The sequence below is a fragment of the Callospermophilus lateralis genome, chromosome 10 (assembly GCF_048772815.1).
Source record: "Callospermophilus lateralis isolate mCalLat2 chromosome 10, mCalLat2.hap1, whole genome shotgun sequence".
NCBI classification, from domain to species: domain Eukaryota; kingdom Metazoa; phylum Chordata; class Mammalia; order Rodentia; family Sciuridae; genus Callospermophilus; species Callospermophilus lateralis.
In genome coordinates, this window is record NC_135314.1 from 56,136,797 (window position 1) to 56,156,976 (window position 20,180).

Genomic DNA, 20,180 nt, shown 5'->3' on the forward strand with positions numbered 1-20,180 from the left:
TATATATATATATATATCACATTTTTTTATACATTCGTCTGTTGACAGACACCTAGGCTGGCTCCATAACTTGGTCATTGCCAAAAACACAAGTATATATGTATTGCTATAGTATGCTGACTTTATAATTTCTTTAGATAAAATATAACTGTAACTCCTATTATGACTTGCCTTCTGCCCCCATACATACTCTAAGCCTCAATTTCCATACTAGTAGAATGGGGATTAAAACACACACACACACACACACTCTTATTAAGAGTCAGATCAGTTAGTAAATGTAAAGTGTTCAATACATGTTAGTTGCTGTTTGTGTCTCTTAACATCGTTGCATTTGTTTCTCCTCTTTTCCCTTCCCAGGACCAACATACTTGCTTAGTATCTTGTTTCTCATTTCCATATTCCTGTAAAAACTTCTGAAATGGTCTTCAGAATTTATTTTGCCCACTACTGCCAGGATAGTTACCCCAGCTGTCCTTCTGGCTACAGGACAAAGTTCAAACTTGACCTGGCACTTGAGAGTTGTCCAGACTAATTTTTATCTTTTATTACTTTGAATCATACATGGGTATCAGGGTTTGCCAGCTGTCTTTCAAATGTTATCTTCTTCTACCTGGATATTTAACTAAATTATATGTGTCCACTCCTGTCTGGTACATGTGACCACGTGACTAAGTTCTCATTGACGGAAGTGAGCAGAAGCGGGGTATGCCACCTACAGGTTAGAATAGAACCTGAAGACAGCTATATGTTTCCTCCATGCTTTCTTTCCCTTTCCACCACTACAGTCTGAATGTGGTCACTGAGAAGCACACATGCATACAATGACAAGGTCCTGGGGGACAGAAGCAATATCCAAGTCTCTAAATCAGCACTAGGAAAAGAATTGTCCCAACTTTGGCCAATGTTCCTAGATCATTGTGCACGCTGTCCTAGATTCTATGTGAAAGAGAAACTTCTTATGAAGTCTCAGAATATGGGGAGAACAGCAGCTTAGTCTACTCTAAGGAAAACGAGAGCTTCACAGAGGTTTTTTTGCTATACTAGTGTTTGCCACCAGAAGCAAACAAATGCTTTGGAGAAAGATGACATCCTGAAACTTATATTACCATGAGTTTTTTATAACACTGGCATTTGGGGCAGGAGGACTCTTGGCTCTGCAGGACTACCCCTCTCATGGCAGGGCATTTAATATCCATTATCTAAGGTTTACTTAATGCTATTAGGCCCCTACAGACATTCCCACTTGTCCTTTAGGTGAGTGGGGTCTTGTGCCTGGCTAAGAACCTCTGTGAGCTGGTGGTTCTGCTGCTTGGCCTTTGAGGCCAGTTTGTGCATTTTGCCTCCTTTCTTTATGATACTCACTTCTAGTTAATAAAATTCTATTTTATAATTAAAATTTTTCTTTGCTTTAATTTAAAATTTTGCCTTAATACCTTTAATTCAAGGTCTCTGTATCTGGCAGTGTTTGTATAGAGAAAGATTCCTGAAAAGGCTTCCTAGGGTTTACAATACAAAGCATAGATATGCAAAATTAGCACCATTTAAACAGGTACTTTACTTTTCCTTATCGGAACTGAGCACGCTTGGAATACCTGCTGTCCAGAAAAACAGGTCAGAAAACTAAGAGAAAGCATTTCTTTTATGGTAAAAATTCCACTACCTTCTGAACGTTGGTGTCCTAAAATTCATGCGTTAGAACTTACTTCCAATGTCTTCAATGTCTTAATATTAAGAGGTGGGCTTTAGAAGATGATCAAGTCCTGAGAACTCTTCCTCCATGGACAGAATTAGTGCCCTTTATAAAAGATGTCAAAGGGTAATGCCTTGTCCTTTCTGCCATGTGAGAACACAGCAAGAAGGCTGCAGCTTGAGGCAGAGGGCCATCTCTCTTCATATACCAAATCTGCTGGTGCCTTGATTGTGGACTTCCCAGCTTCCAGATCAGGGAGAAATAAGTATCTCTTGTTATAAATTACCCAGTCTAAGGCCTGGATGGACTAACAAAAGTACAGTAGTGATTTGAATTAGTATCTGGTGGAAAATCTATCTGAAGAGAGATTCCACAGGGTAATCCAGAATTATGAAAACATGATCTAGGATGGGAAGGAAAGCCAGAAAGACATGCCTAGTATTTTCCATTTAGAGGTGTCTCCTGATTTCAGAAAATGTGGCTAAGAACTCTAGATAGGGCAAAGGGGAAAAGGGGAGGGAGGGGAAGGGAGGGGGCACAGGGGTAGGAAAGACGGCAGAATGCGATGGTCATTATTACCCTAAGTACATGTATGAAGACATGAAGGATGTGACTCTACTTTGTGTACAACCAGAGACATGAAAAATTGTACTCTATATGTGTAATATGAATTTTTTTTTTATATTTATTTTTTTTTTAGTTATCGGCGGACACAACATCTTTGTTTGTACATGGTGCTGAGAATCGAACCCCGGCCGCACGCATGCCAGGCGAGCGCGCTACCACCTGAGCCACATCCCCAGCCCAGTGTAATATGAATTATAATGCATTCTGTTGTCATATATAACAAATTAAAATTTTAAAAAAAATTTTTAAAAAGAAGAAAATGAGGCTAAGGGAGTGAAAAATTATTATAAGCTTCAATGACCTAAAAAATATGAATTTGGGACCTGCTTGAGATGAGGTAGCCTTGTAACAATGACAGACTTCAACCAGGCACTCTGAAGGACCATATTCAAAGAGTAAGGGGCACTGGGAAAAGATCACTCTGAGGAACCAAAGCCTTGCCTTAAATGATCTTAATCCCTGAAACTAGATTAAGGTGATTTGTGTCAGAAAAAAATACCTCACAAATTCTCTCTGGAAGAAAATAACATCACCCTGAAGGTTAAGTTATTTTACAACTTTTCATATGCTATGTCTAGCACTCAGTCAAAAATCATGTAACACAGAAAGTGATTCAATCCCTAGCAAAACACACACACACACACACACACACACACACACACATACACACACACATATACATATATATATTCCAATACACAATACATAAATTTATGAATTTATTTATATTTTCATTTGGTGCTAATGATTGAACCCAGTGCCCCACAAGTGCTAGTGCTAGGCAAGCACTCTACCCCTGAGCTACAACCCCAAGCCTCATAATTTTCTTTACAAATATTCTCCTCTATGAAGTATAAAGCAAGGATAAATGAAGAGGTCAACAAAGATTTCTGTTTATTACATCATTAATTTCATCCAAAAATGTAAAATTCATGGCTGTTATCAAAATTAAGTTTTAAACTGTTTCACAAGAATCTTGATTTTGCAACAGTGATTTAGGACAATATTTTACTCAGTCTTTCAAGCTAAAATCAAGAACATGTAATCAGTATTTATAAATTAAATGAACTAAAGTACCTATTACATATAAAGAAATAAATTACTTACTTGGCTGACATGCACTGGCGTTAAAATTAAGTCCAGAACTCCAGACCAGCCAGCAAATACACCAAGTGGGATAGCATATGCTAAAGCAATCATCAAAAATCTCAAATTGCTGTAAAAGAAAAGTAAAAGAAATGTACAATTTTCTAGTTTGAAAATTTTTAGACAGTAGATTTCATTTTTGTTTTATTATTATTAAAGTTTTCTGTTGAAGATATTTAAATAGGCAATATAATTCAAGTAGCTCAAAATTGAAAGTTATGAAAATTTGGGGGGAAATATCCCTTTTTACTTCTATTTTCCTCTTCTTATAATTACCAATGTTGTCAATCTTGTAGGTAACTGTCCAATGCAAATATATGTATATTTTCCTCCTAATCTACATTTGCTGAACTTTGCTATTTTTTCAGGGCTGGGGACCTTGTGCATACAAGGCAAATGCTCGACCATGAGCTAAATCCCTAGCTCCTGAACCTTGCTTTTTTAAAATGAAGAGTTCTTAGAACTCTTTCTATAAACAGTACATAAATACCTTGTTCATTCTTAGAGCTGCATGGTATCCACGATGTGGATTTATCATAAATTTATGTAACCATACATATGAACTTTTACTCTTTTGATCTTATAAAGTCATTTCACATCTGTGCTAGTGCACCCGTAGGATCAATTCCAATGTGCAACTGCCAGGTCAAAGCGTTTGTATATTTGTAGCTTTACTAGACACTGCTAAATGTCCTCCACAGAATTATATCTCTACATACGTATCAAAAGGACTAAAATAAAAACATAGTGATAACACAAAAATCTGACAAGGATGCACAAAGAGTGGATGACCTGCACTGCTCATGGTAATAAAAAATGGTAAAACCACACTGATAAATGTAAGGGAAAAAAAAAACAAACAAACAACAACAACAATCCCAAACTACCACTACTACCTTACAATCCAGCAAACGCACTGCTGTATATTTATCCCAGAAAATTAAAACTTACATTCACTCAAAACCTGTATATAAATGTTTATAGAAACTTTTAAGTAAAAGCCAAAATGTAGAAATAACCCAGATACCACTCAGCAAGTAAATGGTTAAGTAAACTGGTATAACCATATCATGGAATACTGCTCAGCAACAGAAAGCAATGAACTAGTGATGTAGCCAACAACCTGGATTACTCTTCAGAAAATTACACTGAGTAAAAAAGGCCAAACTTTTACGTTCTAAATATTACTTATATAAGCTTCTTGAAATAACAAAGTTGTAGTCACAGAGAACAGAGTAGTACTTTCTAGGAATTGAGGAGTCAAGTGGGAGAGGAGTAAGCGTGGCTGTAAAAGGACAACAGAAGGGATCCTTGCGGGATGGAACCTTTCTGTATCATGACTGCATCAACGTCAGTGTTCTGTCTGTGATACTCTATTTTTGCAGGATGTTATCACTGGGGGAAACTGGGGGAACAGTACATGCTATCTTTCTCTATTATTTCCTACACTGCATGGAAATCTACAATTACCTCAGAGTAAAAAATTTAACGTGAATTTTAAATATAATGTAAAAATGTAATGCAAATTAGATACCATTCAAATAGCTTTTTTATATATATATATATATATATATATATATATATATATATATATATATATATATATATATAAAGTATCTAGGAATAAACCAGAAAGGCCAGGAATCTCTGCAGGGTGGGAGGTCTGTGTGTGTGTGTGTGTGTGTGTGTGTAGGGGGAAGTCACCTTTAATTTAATTAAGGCCACTGAGGATCAAAGACCTAGACCAGAGACCTTGCACCCACTAGAAGAAAATGTAGGCCAAATCTTTATCATGTCAGCTAAGGAACCGACTTCCTCAACAAGACTCCTAAAGTACAAGAAAGAAAATCAAAAATCAACAAATGGGATGGTATCAATCTAAAAAGCTTCTTCACAGCAAAGGAAACAATAAAGAGAATGAAGAGAGAGCCTACAGAATGGAAGAAAATTTTCGCCATCTGCACCTGTGATAGAGCTTTAATCTCTAAGATATACAAAGAACTAAAAAATACCCCTCCAAAATAAATAAATAAATAAATAAAATAACCCAATCAATACATAGGCAAAGGAACTGAACAGGCACTTCACAGAAGAAATTCAAATGGTCAACAAGTATATGAAAAAATGTTCAATATCACTAGCAATTAGAGAAATGCAAATCAAAACTACATCAAGAGTATGAGAGGACCCCCACACAGCGGATTTTTGCAGAAATCACCAGGGCTGCGACCACCCACAAAGAAATCAGAGCCTCTGTGCTTGAGTAAGTCTCCAGACTCTGGACCCAAAGCACACAATTCTAGCTCACCCACGGCTCACAAGCGGCTTAGCAGAATCACCTATCCTGCACCTCTGCAGAACTCCAGGCTGCGTTCCACTCCCACGCAGGTCACACGGCTGCTACCTATCCACAGCACAAGGCCATCGCCCAGCTTCCCCACATCACCAGACACCCCAGCACTGGAAGCAGACCGATTCCAACTTGGAAAACCTTCATCGCCATATTGTGGTGGGCATGGCTATTAGATCGGGTCACCATCTGAGCAGGTATCTGAATACCAATCCCCCCCCCCCCAGCAGCGGTAACTCATCACAGTGACCACCCAACACAAAAATAGCTCTTGGTTGGACCAGAGTGCAGTGAGAACATGGCACCGCCCACCTGGTGTGAGCCTGGGGGTGACAGGTTCCGTAGTTGGGACCTGATAAGTAAGAGAGGGGAAGGGACTAAAGTCTGGAGCATAATAGAGGGACTAGGATCTGGGAAAACTACAGGCAAGAGAGGGAGACAGTATTGAGGGCACAAGTCAGATGATTGGTCACAAAAAAAGACCCATGAGGTGCAATTTTCCTGTTGGGACTGGTGGACAGAACTCCCCACTTCCAGAGGTTCTACACCAGGTCCAGTCTTCACACCCTGATTACCTACACCATCCTGAGGGCAGAGACACCTGCTAGATGAGACAACCCCATCTACTAGATGAGAAGAGAAAGAAATGGATCTCTAAGAGTATTCTTTTTTCCCCTTCTTCTTCTGTCTCTTCTACCCTTCTATCCTCTGGCCCTCACATCCCCAACATATGTAAAACCAAGAACTTTGCATAAAATAGGACTGTGAGGACTGAGTCACCTGAATAATATAATATAGAGGAATTGCATAAGCCCTTTTTTCCTTTTTCTTCTCTTTTTCTTTCTTTCCCTTTTTTGTTTTACTCTTTCTTCTTCCTTCACGGTCCAAATTTTACTATTTTCACATCCTGTATTTTTCTAAATACATATGTGTGTTTGTTTTATGTACTCTACTGTTGTCCTATGTAATTGTCTACCCTAAATTACTTCCTGTATATTCCCCTGGAAATAACCCTCTTCATTAGATTTCTCCTTCACATTTCCTAAAATATATTAATTCTATACTGTCACATCTTTTCCCCTCAGTATATCACCCCCCGCCTGACGCCCAGTTCATTATCCACCGCCAGAAATGGTGAACCTTTTTATGAAACTACTGATTATATTTTAAATAATAATTGAATCCAACATTTCTGGACATTGAGACTAAACTGTAAATGTCTTAATAACAACAATTTGTTCACAGGTGATGTATTGTTGATACTGGGATCCGTTAACATTGTTCTTCCCCACAAAAGAAAGATCTTGGAACCCTACAAGAGCACTACAAATCTATAGGGTAAAAACAATAACACACCAGATCCACAGAGCTGGAAAGGAAGACACATGAGCAACATGAAAAGACAAGGGAAGAAAGTAACACAAACAAATCAAAAAGACACATCATTAGAAGTATTGTCAGCTAGAGCAGAAAAAAATTACAGAGAAAGATTTCAGGATATACATGGTTAAAATGTTTTGGGATCTCAAAGAAGACATAAGAGAACAAATACAGGCAGTGAAAGATCACTTTGACCATAAGCTACAGAAACAAATCCAAGAAGCAAAAGATCACCTCAACAGAGAAATAGAGGTTCTAAAAAAAAAAAAAAAAAACAAAACAAAACAAAAAACCCAAACAGAAATCCTTGAAATGAAAGAAATAATAAATAAACTCAAAGGAAAGCATCGCCAACAGAGTGGGCCACTTAGAAGGTAGGACATCAGACAATGAAGATAAAATAAATCATCTTGAAAAGAATAAAGACCATACAGTGAAAATAATAAGAAACCCATACTTCAAGAAATATGGGATAGCATAAAAAGACCAAATTTAAGAGTTATTGGGATAGAGGAAGGCATAGAGGTCCAAACCAAAGGAATGAACAATCTATTCAATGATATAATATCAGAAAACTTTCCAAACATGAAGAATGAATTGGAAATCTAAATTCAAGAAGCCTACAGGATGCCAAATGTACAAAAATCACAACAGATTCACACCAAGGCACATTATAATGAAAATGCCCAACACACAGAAAAAGGAGAGAATTTTTTTTTTAGAGAGAGAGAATTTTTTAACACAACATCTTTGTTTATATGTGGTGCTGAGGATCGAACCCGGGCCGAACGCATGCCAGGCTAGCGCACTACCGCTTGAGCCACATCCCCAGCCCAAAAGGAGAGAATTTTAAAAGCCACAAGAGAAAGGAATCAGATTACATACAAGGAAAACCAATTAGGATAATGGCAGATTTTTCAACACAGACCCTGAAAGCTAGAAGATCCTGGAACAACATACATCAAGCTCTGAAAGAACTTTAAAGAAGAACTAATACCAATACTCTTCAATTTATTTCAGGAAATATAAAAAAAGAAAGGCAGTAATTCCAAAATCATTCTATGAAGACAATATCACCCTGATCCCAAAACCAGGCAAAGACACATCAAAGAAAGAAAACTTCAGACCAATATCTCTAATAAACATAGATGCAAAAATTCTCAATAAAATTCTGGCAAATCGAATACAAAAACATATCAAAAAGATTGTTCACCATGATCAAGTGGGATTCATCCTAGGGATGCAAGGTTAGTTCAACATATAGAAATCAATAAATGTAATTCATCACATCAATAGACTTAAAGATAAGAATCATATGATCATCTCAATAGACGCAGAAAAAGCACTTGACAAAATACAACACCCCTTTATGTTCAAAACACTAGAAAAACTAGGGATAACAGGAACATATCTCAACTTCATAAAGGCTATCTACGCTAAGCCTCAAGCTAACGTAGATAGCTTTTCTAAATGGAGAAAAATTGAAGGCATTCCCTCTAAAATCTGGAACAAGACAGGGATGCCCTCTTTCACCACTTCTATTCAACATAATTCTTGAAACACTGGTCAGAGCAATTAGACGAAAGAAATCAAAGGAATATGTATAGGAAAAGAAGAACTTGAATCAGCACTATTTGCTGATGATATGATTCTATACCTAGAAGATCCAAAAAACTCCACCAGAAAATTTCTAGAACTAGTAAATGAATTCAGCAAAGTAGCAGGATATAAAATCAATACCCATAAATCAAAGGCATTTCTGTATATCAATGACAAAGCCTCTGAGAAGGAAATGAGGAAAACTACCCTATTCATAATAACATCAAAAAAAAAAAAAAGATACTTGGGAATCAACTTAACAAAAGAGGTGAAAGATCCATACAATGAAAACTACAGAACCCTAAAGAGAGAAATCAAAGTAGAAGATGGAAAGATATACCTTGCTCTTGGATATGCAGAATTAATACAAAATGACCATACTACCAAAAGCACTATACAGATGTAATGCAATTCCAATCAAAATCCCAATGGTATTCCTCATAGAAACAGAAAAAGCAATCATGAAATTCATCTGGAAAAATAAGAGACCCAAATAGCTAAAGCAATCCTTAGCAGGAAGAGTGAAGCAGGTGGCATTGCTATACCAGACCTTAAACTATACTACAGAGCCAATGGTACAGAATAGAGGACACAGAGACTAACCCACAAAATTATAATTATCTTATATTAGACAAAGGTGCCAAAAACATGCACTGGAGAAAAGACAGCATCTTCAACAAATGGTGCTGGGAAAACTGGAAATCCATATGCAACAAAATGAAATTAAACCCCTATCTCCTACCATGCACAAAACTTAACTCAAAATGGATCAAGAACTTAGGAATTAGACCAGAGACTCTGTGTCTAATAGAAGAAAAAAATAGGCCCTAATCTTCATCATGTGGGATTGGCCCCAATTTCCTGAATAAGACACCTATAATGCAAGAATTAAAACCAAGAATCGATAAATGGGATTGAATCAAACCAAAAGGTTTCTTCTCAGCAAAGAAAATAATCTGTGAGGTGAACAGAGAGCCCACATCCTGGGAGCAAATTTTTGGATTTCCAATTCATTCTTCATGTTTTGGAAAGTTTTCTGATATTATGTCCTCACACATCACACAGAGCACTAATCTCTAGGATACATAAAGAACTCAAAAAGCTAAGTACCAAAAAAACATATAACCCAATCAACAAATGGGCCAAGGACCTGAACAGATACTTCTCAGAAGAGGATATACAATCAATCAACAAATATATGAAAAAATGGTCATCATTTCTAGCAATCAGAGAAATGCAAATCAAAACTAAGATATCATCTCACTCCAGTCAGAATGGCAGCTATTATTAAGACAAACAACGATAAATGTTGGTGATGATGTGGGGAAAAAGGTACACTCATACATTGCTGGTGGGACTGCAAATTGGTACAGACAATATGGAAAGCAGTATGGAGATTCCTTGGAAATCTGGGAATGGAACTACCATTTGACCCAGCTATCCCTTTCCTCAGACTATACCCAAAGGACTTAAAAACAGCATACTACAGGCACACAGCCACATCAATGTTTAGAGTAGCACAATTCACAATAGCTAAACTGTGGGGCCAACCTAGATGCACTTCAGTGGATGAATGGATAAAAAAAAAATGTGGCATATATACACAATAGAATTTTTCTCAGCATTAAAAGAGAATAAAATCATGGCTTTTGCAGGTAAATGGAGACATTGGAGAAGATAATACTAAGCAAAGTTAGCCAATCCCCAAAAGACAAATGCCAAATATTTTCTCTGATATAAGGAGACTGACTCACAGTGGGGTAGGGAGTGGGGAGTATGGGAGGATTAGATGAATTCTAGATAGGGAAGAGGGGTGGGAGGGAAAGGAAGGGGGCAGGGGTTTAACAAGGCCAGTGGAATGTGATGCACATCATTATCCAAAGTACATGTATGAAGACTCGAATTGGGTGTCAACATACTTTATATATAAACAGATATGAAAAATTGTGGTATATATATGTAATAAGAATTGTAATGTAAAAAAATCAAAGTACATGTATAAAAGCATGAATTGGCATGAATATACGCAATATACAAAGATATCAAAAACTGTACTCTATATGTGTAATAAGAACTGTAATGCATTCCGCTATCATGTATTTAAAAAAAATAAAATAAATAAAACAAAACAAAACAACAACAACAAAAAGAATACAGTAACAATAAATATGTTCAGGATGAGGGGAAAAGGGTACACTCAAAAATTGGTGGGACTGCAAATTAGTGCAACCGATCTGGAAAACAGTATAGAAAATCCTTGTAAAACTGGGAATGGATCCACCATTTGACCCAGCTATTCCAATCCTTGGTTTATACCCAAAGGACTTAAAATCAGCATACTACAGTGACACATCCACATCAATATTTATAGCAGCTCAATTCACAATAGCTAAACTATGGAACTAACCTAGATGCCCTTCAACAGATGAATGGATAAAGAAAATGTGGTACATATACACAATGGAATTTTGCTCAGCCTTAAAGAAGAATGAAATTATGGCATTTGCAGATAAATGGATGGAACTAGGGAATATCATACTAAGTGAAATAAGCCTATCTCCAAAAACCAAAGGCCAAATATTTTCTCTGATAAGCAGATGCTGATCCATAGTGGGGAGGGGTTGGGGAAGAATGAAGGAAGTTTGGAATGTGCAGAAGGGACTGAGGGGAGCGGTGGGGCTGTGGGGATGGGAAGGACAGTAGAATGAGACAGACATTATTATCTTAATCATACATGTATGATTATACTACTGGTGTGACTATACCAAGTGCAGCCAGAGGAATGAGAAGTTGTGCTCCATTGGTGTACAATGTGTCAAAATGCATTCTACTGTCATGCATAACTAATTAGAACAAATTTTTAAAAAATAAAATATTAAAGAATTGATTAAAAAAGAAAACACATTATATATTCACAATGGAATATTACTTAGTCACAAAAAGAATGACTTTATGACTTTTGTTGGTTAATGGATGAATCTGGAGACTATCATGCAAAAGAAAAAAAAACAGTCCCCCAAAACCAAAGGTTGAATGTTCTCTCTGATATATGGATGCTAACACATGACAAGGGGTGGGGAGGGGAAGAATAGAAGTCCAGTGGATTAGATAAAGGGGAACGAAAAGAAGGGAAGGGGGATTGGAATAGGAAAGACAGTGGAATGAATCTGACACATATATGAATACACCACAATGAATCTCCATATCATGTATCACCACAGACTAGGATTCTAATAAGAATAGATATATTTCATGTTTGTATAAATATGTCAAAATATACTCTACTGTCATGTGTATCTAAAAAGAACAAATAAAGTTTTAAAAAAATAAAATAAAAAAATAATGAAGGTCACTGAGACAATCTAGATAGATGGAAAGACAGTTCATATTGTCAATTCAATGCAAATTTATCTATGAACTCAATGCAATCACAATTAAAATTCCAGTAGCAGTTTTCCTAGAAAATCAAGAAATTGCTCCAGAATTTACATGCAAGAATAAAGGCTCTTTAAAAAGCTAAGTCATCCATTTAAAAAAAAAAACAAAGATGAAAGAGAGATCCCTTCTCCTATCAGATATGACAACAAACTTCAACCAAAGTAACAAAAACAGAGTGGTATTGACTCAATAATAAAAAGAACAATGAAGAACTGAGAGATAAGACATAGAAATTTGATATACAGTAGATAGTACTGCAAATCAAAAAGCTAAATATGTGTAGTAAGTGGTGCTAGTTTATTTATGGCGGCGGGGACTCCAACATCATTAGTTAGCATCATATATTAACATGGATTCTAGATGGATTGAAAATCTAAATGTGAAAAATAAAACCAAGAAATTAATTAAGGAATCCATGAACAAAATTATCAGGCAGATTACAGATTGGGAGTAGATATTGTAAATTTTGAGGAACAACAAGGAATTTATATCTAAAATATGTAAATTATTAAGAAAAAGATAAATTATGATTAAGAAATGGGCAGAGGCTATGAACAAAAGTTTACAGTAACATGAAACAAACACATACAGAGAGTTTGAAACCTGTTAATGGTCACAAAATGCAAATTAAACAAGGGATATATTAGTTTATATCTTAGAATGACAAAAATTAGAACAATGGATAATGTCAAGTTAAGCAGGCATCTTTGAAACCAATATGGCAATACCTGGAAAATTAAGCTTGGACTACACTATGACCTTGTAATCCTGTTGCAGGGTCTACTTTCCAAGGAAATTCTCAGGTCTTGTGTTACAAGTATGAGGGTGTCACTGCAGTAAACTGCATGCAATCTGGGTACACAGTGGGAATAGGGGGATAGACTAACATCACGGAGTACAAAGAACTAGATGCAAATAGAGCAGGGGGGACCTATCTTCAAAATAGAGTGCTCATATCACTATGCAGAACTCATATACCTCCTCATGAAAGAAGGGAGCCTCATCTCCTAACAGTCCACATGAAGATCAAAAACTAAACTGGAATCAGAAGATAGGTCTGGATAACAATTTACAGGAAACACAAAGGACAGAGGAACATGTTAAACTACACAAGGAGACAAGCAACAAAATTCAGACTGTGGGGGTGAAAAAGCTAGCTCCTCAACAAATAAGTTATAATGAAAAAAGAGAGAGAGAAAAATGGAAAGGAAATCCTTAGATTTTAAGGCATTTGAACCAAATGCAATATGTGGACCTACTCTGGATCTTGACTCAAACTGTTAACAGAACTTATGAGATAATAGGAAATTTAAATACTGATTTGGTATTAGCCAATTATTATTAAAAAGTTTTTAGGTAAGATAATGGCACTATATTTATGCTAAAAGGATCCTTGTATTTTTAAAATATATTGTACATATTGAAATATACCTGGATGAAATTGATCTGTTCCAAAAAAGAAGGGAAGAGGGTAGGCAGAGATAGAACAAAATTTGCTGCACAATTTGATAACAGACATTGGCTAATGGACATATGGGGGTTATGCTATTCTACCTTGTATATTATCATACATTTCAAAATAGAAAGTAAAAAAAAGATCCATATAATGCTTAATGAAAAAATTAAGATGGAATGATATATAAAATATGCTATGATTTAAATAAATTAAACATAGATCCACACTAAACAATACATATATTGCAAATAAAAAGACAAAAGAGATGCACATAAAGGCCTTTGAGAGGTGGCCTGGGTAGAGGGAGTGGGATGGGAGTAGGAGATAAAAACAAAAGAGTGAATGAAAAATAAATAAATGAGTGAATGTGTTTATGTGCCCTGAAATAAAGAACATGTTCAACTTAATGCTCTTCTCTTAAAGTTTAAAAGGCAAAACCCAATTATCATCAAACATGACACCAACATAAAAAGGGAAAGGAATATTTACATTAGGTTATACAGGTTAAAAGCATATTAAGAGAAGGGAATCATATGGGCATTAAATAAATAATTGTGGTGAAAAACATGGAGCATACTTGTTGATGGTTTTTCTTTTTTGTCAAAATACACTCTACTGTTATGTGTCAAATTTAGAGAGGCAGTTATTTTGATTAATTCAGGAAGTTCTTTGAAAAGTTCAGGGAAAATTAATACTATAGATAAGGGAACTGGGGCAAGGAAGGCCCACAGACCTCCTCTGGAGGGTGCAGAGGTAGCAATGGAGAAGTTACAGACCAAATGGGAAGAGAGAAAGGAAGGTCAGGCATTGGTGAAAAAGGCTTTTTATGGAGAAGAAAGATATAATACTTTAGGTTCAAACACAGAATGAGGATCTTGATTCTTGGATAATTAGAAGCCAACACAGGTATACTGTGGTCAGAGGGATAATTTATTGTTCCTTTTGTGTAAGAAAAATCTTGTACCTAACTGAGTAAGCTTAAAAGCCTTTATTGACTCCTATTTCCCACAGAATAGTTCAAAATTATTAGTTCAAAGTTACTATTATATGACTACCATCTAACTCTCTAGCTTTATCTACTGGTATCAAACTTCTGCTGCTGGCTTTGCATGGAAAAAATTTAGTTAAATAGTGTGTTTTTCTAAATTACCATTTTAAAATGTCATTTTACAAATGTATATTACTGACCATAATTCAACTTAACTAATATTTTTCTTTTGTCTATTTTGTTGAAGGCAATGTATCAGGTGGTATAGAGAAGTGGTTTTCAAAACTTCTTGTATGCCAAAATAAGAAATTTATTTTTACTTTGTGACTTACCCATTATATACAGAAACAAAAGTCTCACAAAAAGTAATCTTACTACATGTGATACAATATTTTCTATTCTGTGCTGGGCCAGGTAGTGTACATCTGTAATCCCAGCAGCTCAGGAGGCTGAGGCAGGAGGATGGAGAGTTCAAAGCCAGCCTCAGTAAAAACAAGGCACTAAGCAGCTCAGTGAGACCATGTTTATAAATCAAATACAAAAAAGGGCTGGGGACATGGCTCAGTGGTCAAGTGCCCCTGAGCTTAATCCCTGATACCTCTAAAAAGAAAAAAATTATTTCTTGTGTTCCACTCCACTTTGTTTAAAAAAAGTAATGGTCAACTCACCAAATCATTTAGCTGTGAACCAAAGTTTGAAAAATAATGAAATGTGGCTAGTGTAACTTAGGAGAAATTTTTAAATTTGATCTCATCTTGCCTAATTTAAGTCTAAGTTTTAAAACAGGCATTAAAAAGTATTTTTCCACTAAAAAATCTTTTTTTTAATATTTATTTTATTTTTGGTGGTGTTGGCAAATTTAGGGCTTTGTAACACTAGGCAAGTGCTCTGCCACTGAGCTACATTACCAGCCCCCCAAACTGCATTTTGTAGTAGAACTATGTTTCACTTTACCAGCTGCAACACATAAGGCAGAGTGAGCACATTGGCACCTGAGTTTTCTAGTGTTATTACACGCCACTGATCTCCCTGGTGTCAATGAACTGATTCAGTTCCAATTATTTTTTCATACACACTAATATAACTTTATAATTTGTTCAATTGAATATTTCACGTAGAAAGAAAATATGAGACTAGAATGGAAAAAGGCATGTTGAAAATTTCACCATGAATGACAACTGCAATTTGCTGAAGCAGAACAAAATGAAATGTCTGATGTAAGAAAAAATATCTAAGTTATTTAAGTGAACAATATTAAGAGCCATTTTATATGTGTGTGCATGTGTGTATCTATATCTATCTATGTTAGATATAGAACAACCAAATTATGCTATGTGCATGCATTTATGAATATAGCACAATGAACCCTATTTTTTATGTATAATTATAAAGCATCAAGTTAAAAAATAAATGGAAGGTAGACTAGTAGTGTAGAGAAAGGGTTGGGGGAGGGAAGAGGGCAGGAAAAGGGAAAGGTACAAGGGAAGGATATGGAGCAAATTATGTTACATATTAATATGTCACAATGAGCCCTAGTATTATGTATAATTATAATGCACTAATAAAAACACAAAAAGAGAGACATTCTCAGCAAATGCATAAGAAGTTTCTTTTCAACAGTCAAAAAAGTATTAAGAAAATTAGTTGCTGGAAATCAGAATTAAATTTCCAACAAACATTCTAAAACAAATTTTTAACAGATTTGAACTTATAATTTTGGTAAGCTATAAAATGGTTTGGATTTTTATAGAAAAAGAAAACCATTTCTCAATGGAGAAATGAAAATGTTATTTAAGCTATGGAAATTTTGTTAAAAATTATGAGGAAAAAACCATATCCTACAGAAGTGACAGATCTTCAATTAAGCTCTAACAACTGTCTATAGAATTTGAGACTATTCTATAATATCAAAGTTGTGTTAATTCAAATTTTAAAAGGTAATTACTTATTTTCAATTTAGTGCAAAATGGGAAAATCTGCTCAATGAATACTTTTCAATTGTAAATTTAATGACAGCCGAATATATATCAAATGCTCCAATAAAAATTTAGTGTCTGGGGCTGGGGATGTGGCTCAAGTGGTAGCGTGCTCGCCTGGCATGCGTGCGGCCCGGGTTTGATCCTCAGCACCACATACAAACGAAGATGCTGTATCCGCCGAAAAAATAAATAAATATTAAATCAATCTCTCTCTCTCTCTCTCTCTCTCTCTCTCTCTCTCTCTCTCTCTCAAAAAATATTTAAAAAAAAATTTAGTGTCCAAATTGAAATGTGCTGTAAGGGAAAATACACACTAGATATTAGAGTTTTATGTGAATATGAGAATGTCAAATATCTCAATCATTAATATTGATTACATGTTAAAATGATGTTTTAGATATAGTGGGTTGAGTACAATATGCTACACATTGTCTTTATTTGTTTCTATTTATCTTTTTAAAGGAGACTACTAGAAAATTAAAGATTACATATGTGATTCAAATTATATTCATATTCTCATTGTGAATCAAATTATATTCCTATATTCCTATATTGGATAGTAGTATTATAGAGGAATTTACCATCTGAGGGGAAAGAAGACAAGAAAAGAACCAACCAGAGAGAGCTGCTGATGTTCTGAAAGTAAGTTCAAAAGTGCAACTACAAATCATAATCAATGGTGATGTTCTGTGCCTCCCAAGAATCAAATTTAGCTTTTAAGAATCAAATCATTTGAGCTTTCAAGGGTATAATTTACCTAACTACATTTAAGTTTTGCCAATAAAATAAAAAAAATACATTAATAAGTTTCTTAAATTGTGATCCTACTGGTGGCACATGAGAAGACTTTAGGTGATACAGGAATAATATTGTTTATTTTATTCATTTTGCATTGACAAATACATAATGAATAAAATAATCTCCATATTAGAAAACATAATAAATATATAAACCCATACTTTCATGGACACTACTGTATAAGATTCTTTTTTTTTTTTTTTTTTGGTGGCACAGGGGATGAACCCAGGGCCTTGCCATGCAAGGCAAGCAAGTCTACCAAGTGACCTATATCCCCAGCCCCCAGTATAAGTTTCTTTATAAAAGAAAATTACTTAAAAAAAGATTTGACTTTAAACACAGTAAATAAATAACACTATAGGTAGTATGTAGATAGGCAAAAATTAGAGAGGTTTTGTTTTGGGTGATCTTTCAAGATAGATTTCTCATAGGAAATAAAAATATTTAATGAGTATTTTATTAATTATAAACTGATTAATGGTTGCTGAAAATTACTATCTCAAATTATCTTTTAAAAAAATGGAATTATTTTGAGGTGCCAGTCACTCCCACCCAATGACCACAAGCATATTTACCTTAATAGCCTACAAAAGCTGCGTCGATAACTTAGCCTCTGGCTAGCTGCAGCAACACTGGGAGGAAGAGGAGGCCGGGGTGGGAAATAAGCTAGTGTTGCAGAGAATATTAAGCAGACAACTCCAAATTCTGAAAGAAAAAAAATTAGTAAAGTGTTAACCAGTGACACAAAAAGTTGAATACTTTAAGTATTTATTTATTTAACGAATATTTACTGAGCATCAAATAAGCCCTAGATATTTAAAGATAGGCAAAACATAGCACCTAGCCAAGATAGCTCAGTCTAGTGGGAAAGACAGATATGTACAGATACAAAGTTCAGCAGGTCACAGGTAGGAAGTCAGGCTATAAATAAAGAAGCATGGTAGTCCAATGACACACCACATAGTCAAAAAAATCAAGGGAGTACACAACTGTTACTCTATAGAGAAATCTCATTCAAACCAACAACACCTTACTATAAAAGAGGTCTAAGATGGTTGTCTATAAGTATGGTACTCAGAAAGAAAGAATATAAAAGAAATTTGGCAAAAATAGAATAGAACATTTGTTTGATCAAGGATAGGATTTCTGATCCATATGTAGGACAGATCCAATTTATAGGTAGTACAGGAAAATTTAACAAGACAAGAAAGCATCCAAAATTAAGAAACCAGGGGCTGGGGTTGTGGCTCAGTGATAGAGCGCTTGCTCTATGCATGAGGCACTGGGTTCGATCCCCAGTACCACATAAAAAAATTAAATAAACAAAATAAAGGTATGTGTCCATCTACACCTAAAAATATTAAAAGAAAAAAAAGAAACCAAGAGGCAGCAAATTAAAGCACAAACCTAGCTAAATAAAAATATTTAATGAGTATTTTAATAAGTCTAGCTAAATATTAATCAGAAGTAAAATGAACAGTCAAACCACACTAGTTTGGCCTTATTACAAAAGGGAAAGTTCTTAGGACTCTCAATTCTTCCCTCCACAGCACAGATTTTGTTAACTGTGCCCAATTTTAAGTAGAAAAGCACAACATTAATAAAAACGCTGGAAACTTAGATGACAGATTCATCCATGCCATTAACTGACTTATTACACAAGTGAATCCCAGTAAAAGGAGTTGACTTAGTTTCTAGGGGTCTTTTCTGTGGGATAATTCTATTTCTAGGGATATTTTCTTAGGAAAAGGGACAATAATTCTATAAGACACTTAACCATATATCATTTTAGTTAATTCAACTGTAAATTTATAGATTCCTAATTCTGAAAGACAAGATTGTTACCAATTTTTTTTGGAATTCTCAATCTCTTTATTCTTTGTCAATCTAAAGAGCAACAAGAAGTTAATGAGTTATTTTACCTTACAGTTCTTTCTTTAATTATTAGTAACACTGAGCATCTTGAATATACTTATTAGTTATTTGTATCTGTTCTTCTGTGATATCCTCATTCATATTCTTTGACCATCTTTCTTTTTTTTAAGTATGTTTTTAGTTGTATATGAACACAATATCTTCATTTTATTTATTTTTTTAATATGGTGCTGAGGATCGAACCCAGTGCCTCACACATGTGAGGCAAGCACTCCACCACTGGGCCACAATCCCAGCCTCATTGATCATCTTTCTATAGACATTTTTGTTAACAATTTCATGGGATATTATTCATATAAAATACGATTCACACATTAAAGTACACAGTCCAATGGTTTTTAGTACATTTATATAACAGTGCAACCATTATAAATTTAGAATTTGGGGGAGGGCAGGTAGCTGGGATTGACCTCAGGGGCACCTGACTACTGAGCCACATCCCCAGCTCCTATTTTGTATTTTACTTAGAGACAAAGGTCTCACTGAGTTGCTTAGCACCTCCCTTTTGCTGAGGCTGGCTGTAAACTCACAATTCTCCTGCAACAGCCTCCCGAGCCACTGGGATTATAGGCACGTGCCACTGTGCCCAGCTCAATTTTAGAATTTTTTGATCATCTCCTAAAGAAACCCTATAACCCATTAATTCCAAATCTCCCAACTCTAGACAACCACTAACCTATTTTTAGTCTTTACGGATTTGAGTATTAGGATATTTCATTTAAGTGGAATCATAGAATATACAGTCTTTTGTGAGTGGCATCTTTCAATCATCATGTTTTCAAGGGTCATCC

General features: G+C 35.3%; 1 protein-coding gene across 1 annotated transcript in view; it reads right to left on the reverse strand.

Moving 5' to 3' along the window:
- Slc49a4 (solute carrier family 49 member 4) overlaps positions 1 to 20,180 on the reverse strand; it is a 119,432-nt gene that overhangs the window by 42,479 nt on the left and 56,773 nt on the right. Inside the window, exons 4-5 of the mRNA XM_076867166.2 lie at positions 18,030 to 18,159; positions 3,428 to 3,536 (exon numbers count right to left, since the gene is read on the reverse strand). Of these exons, the coding sequence (XP_076723281.1) occupies positions 3,428 to 3,536; positions 18,030 to 18,159 (239 nt within the window). The remainder of the gene's footprint in view (positions 1 to 3,427; positions 3,537 to 18,029; positions 18,160 to 20,180) is intronic.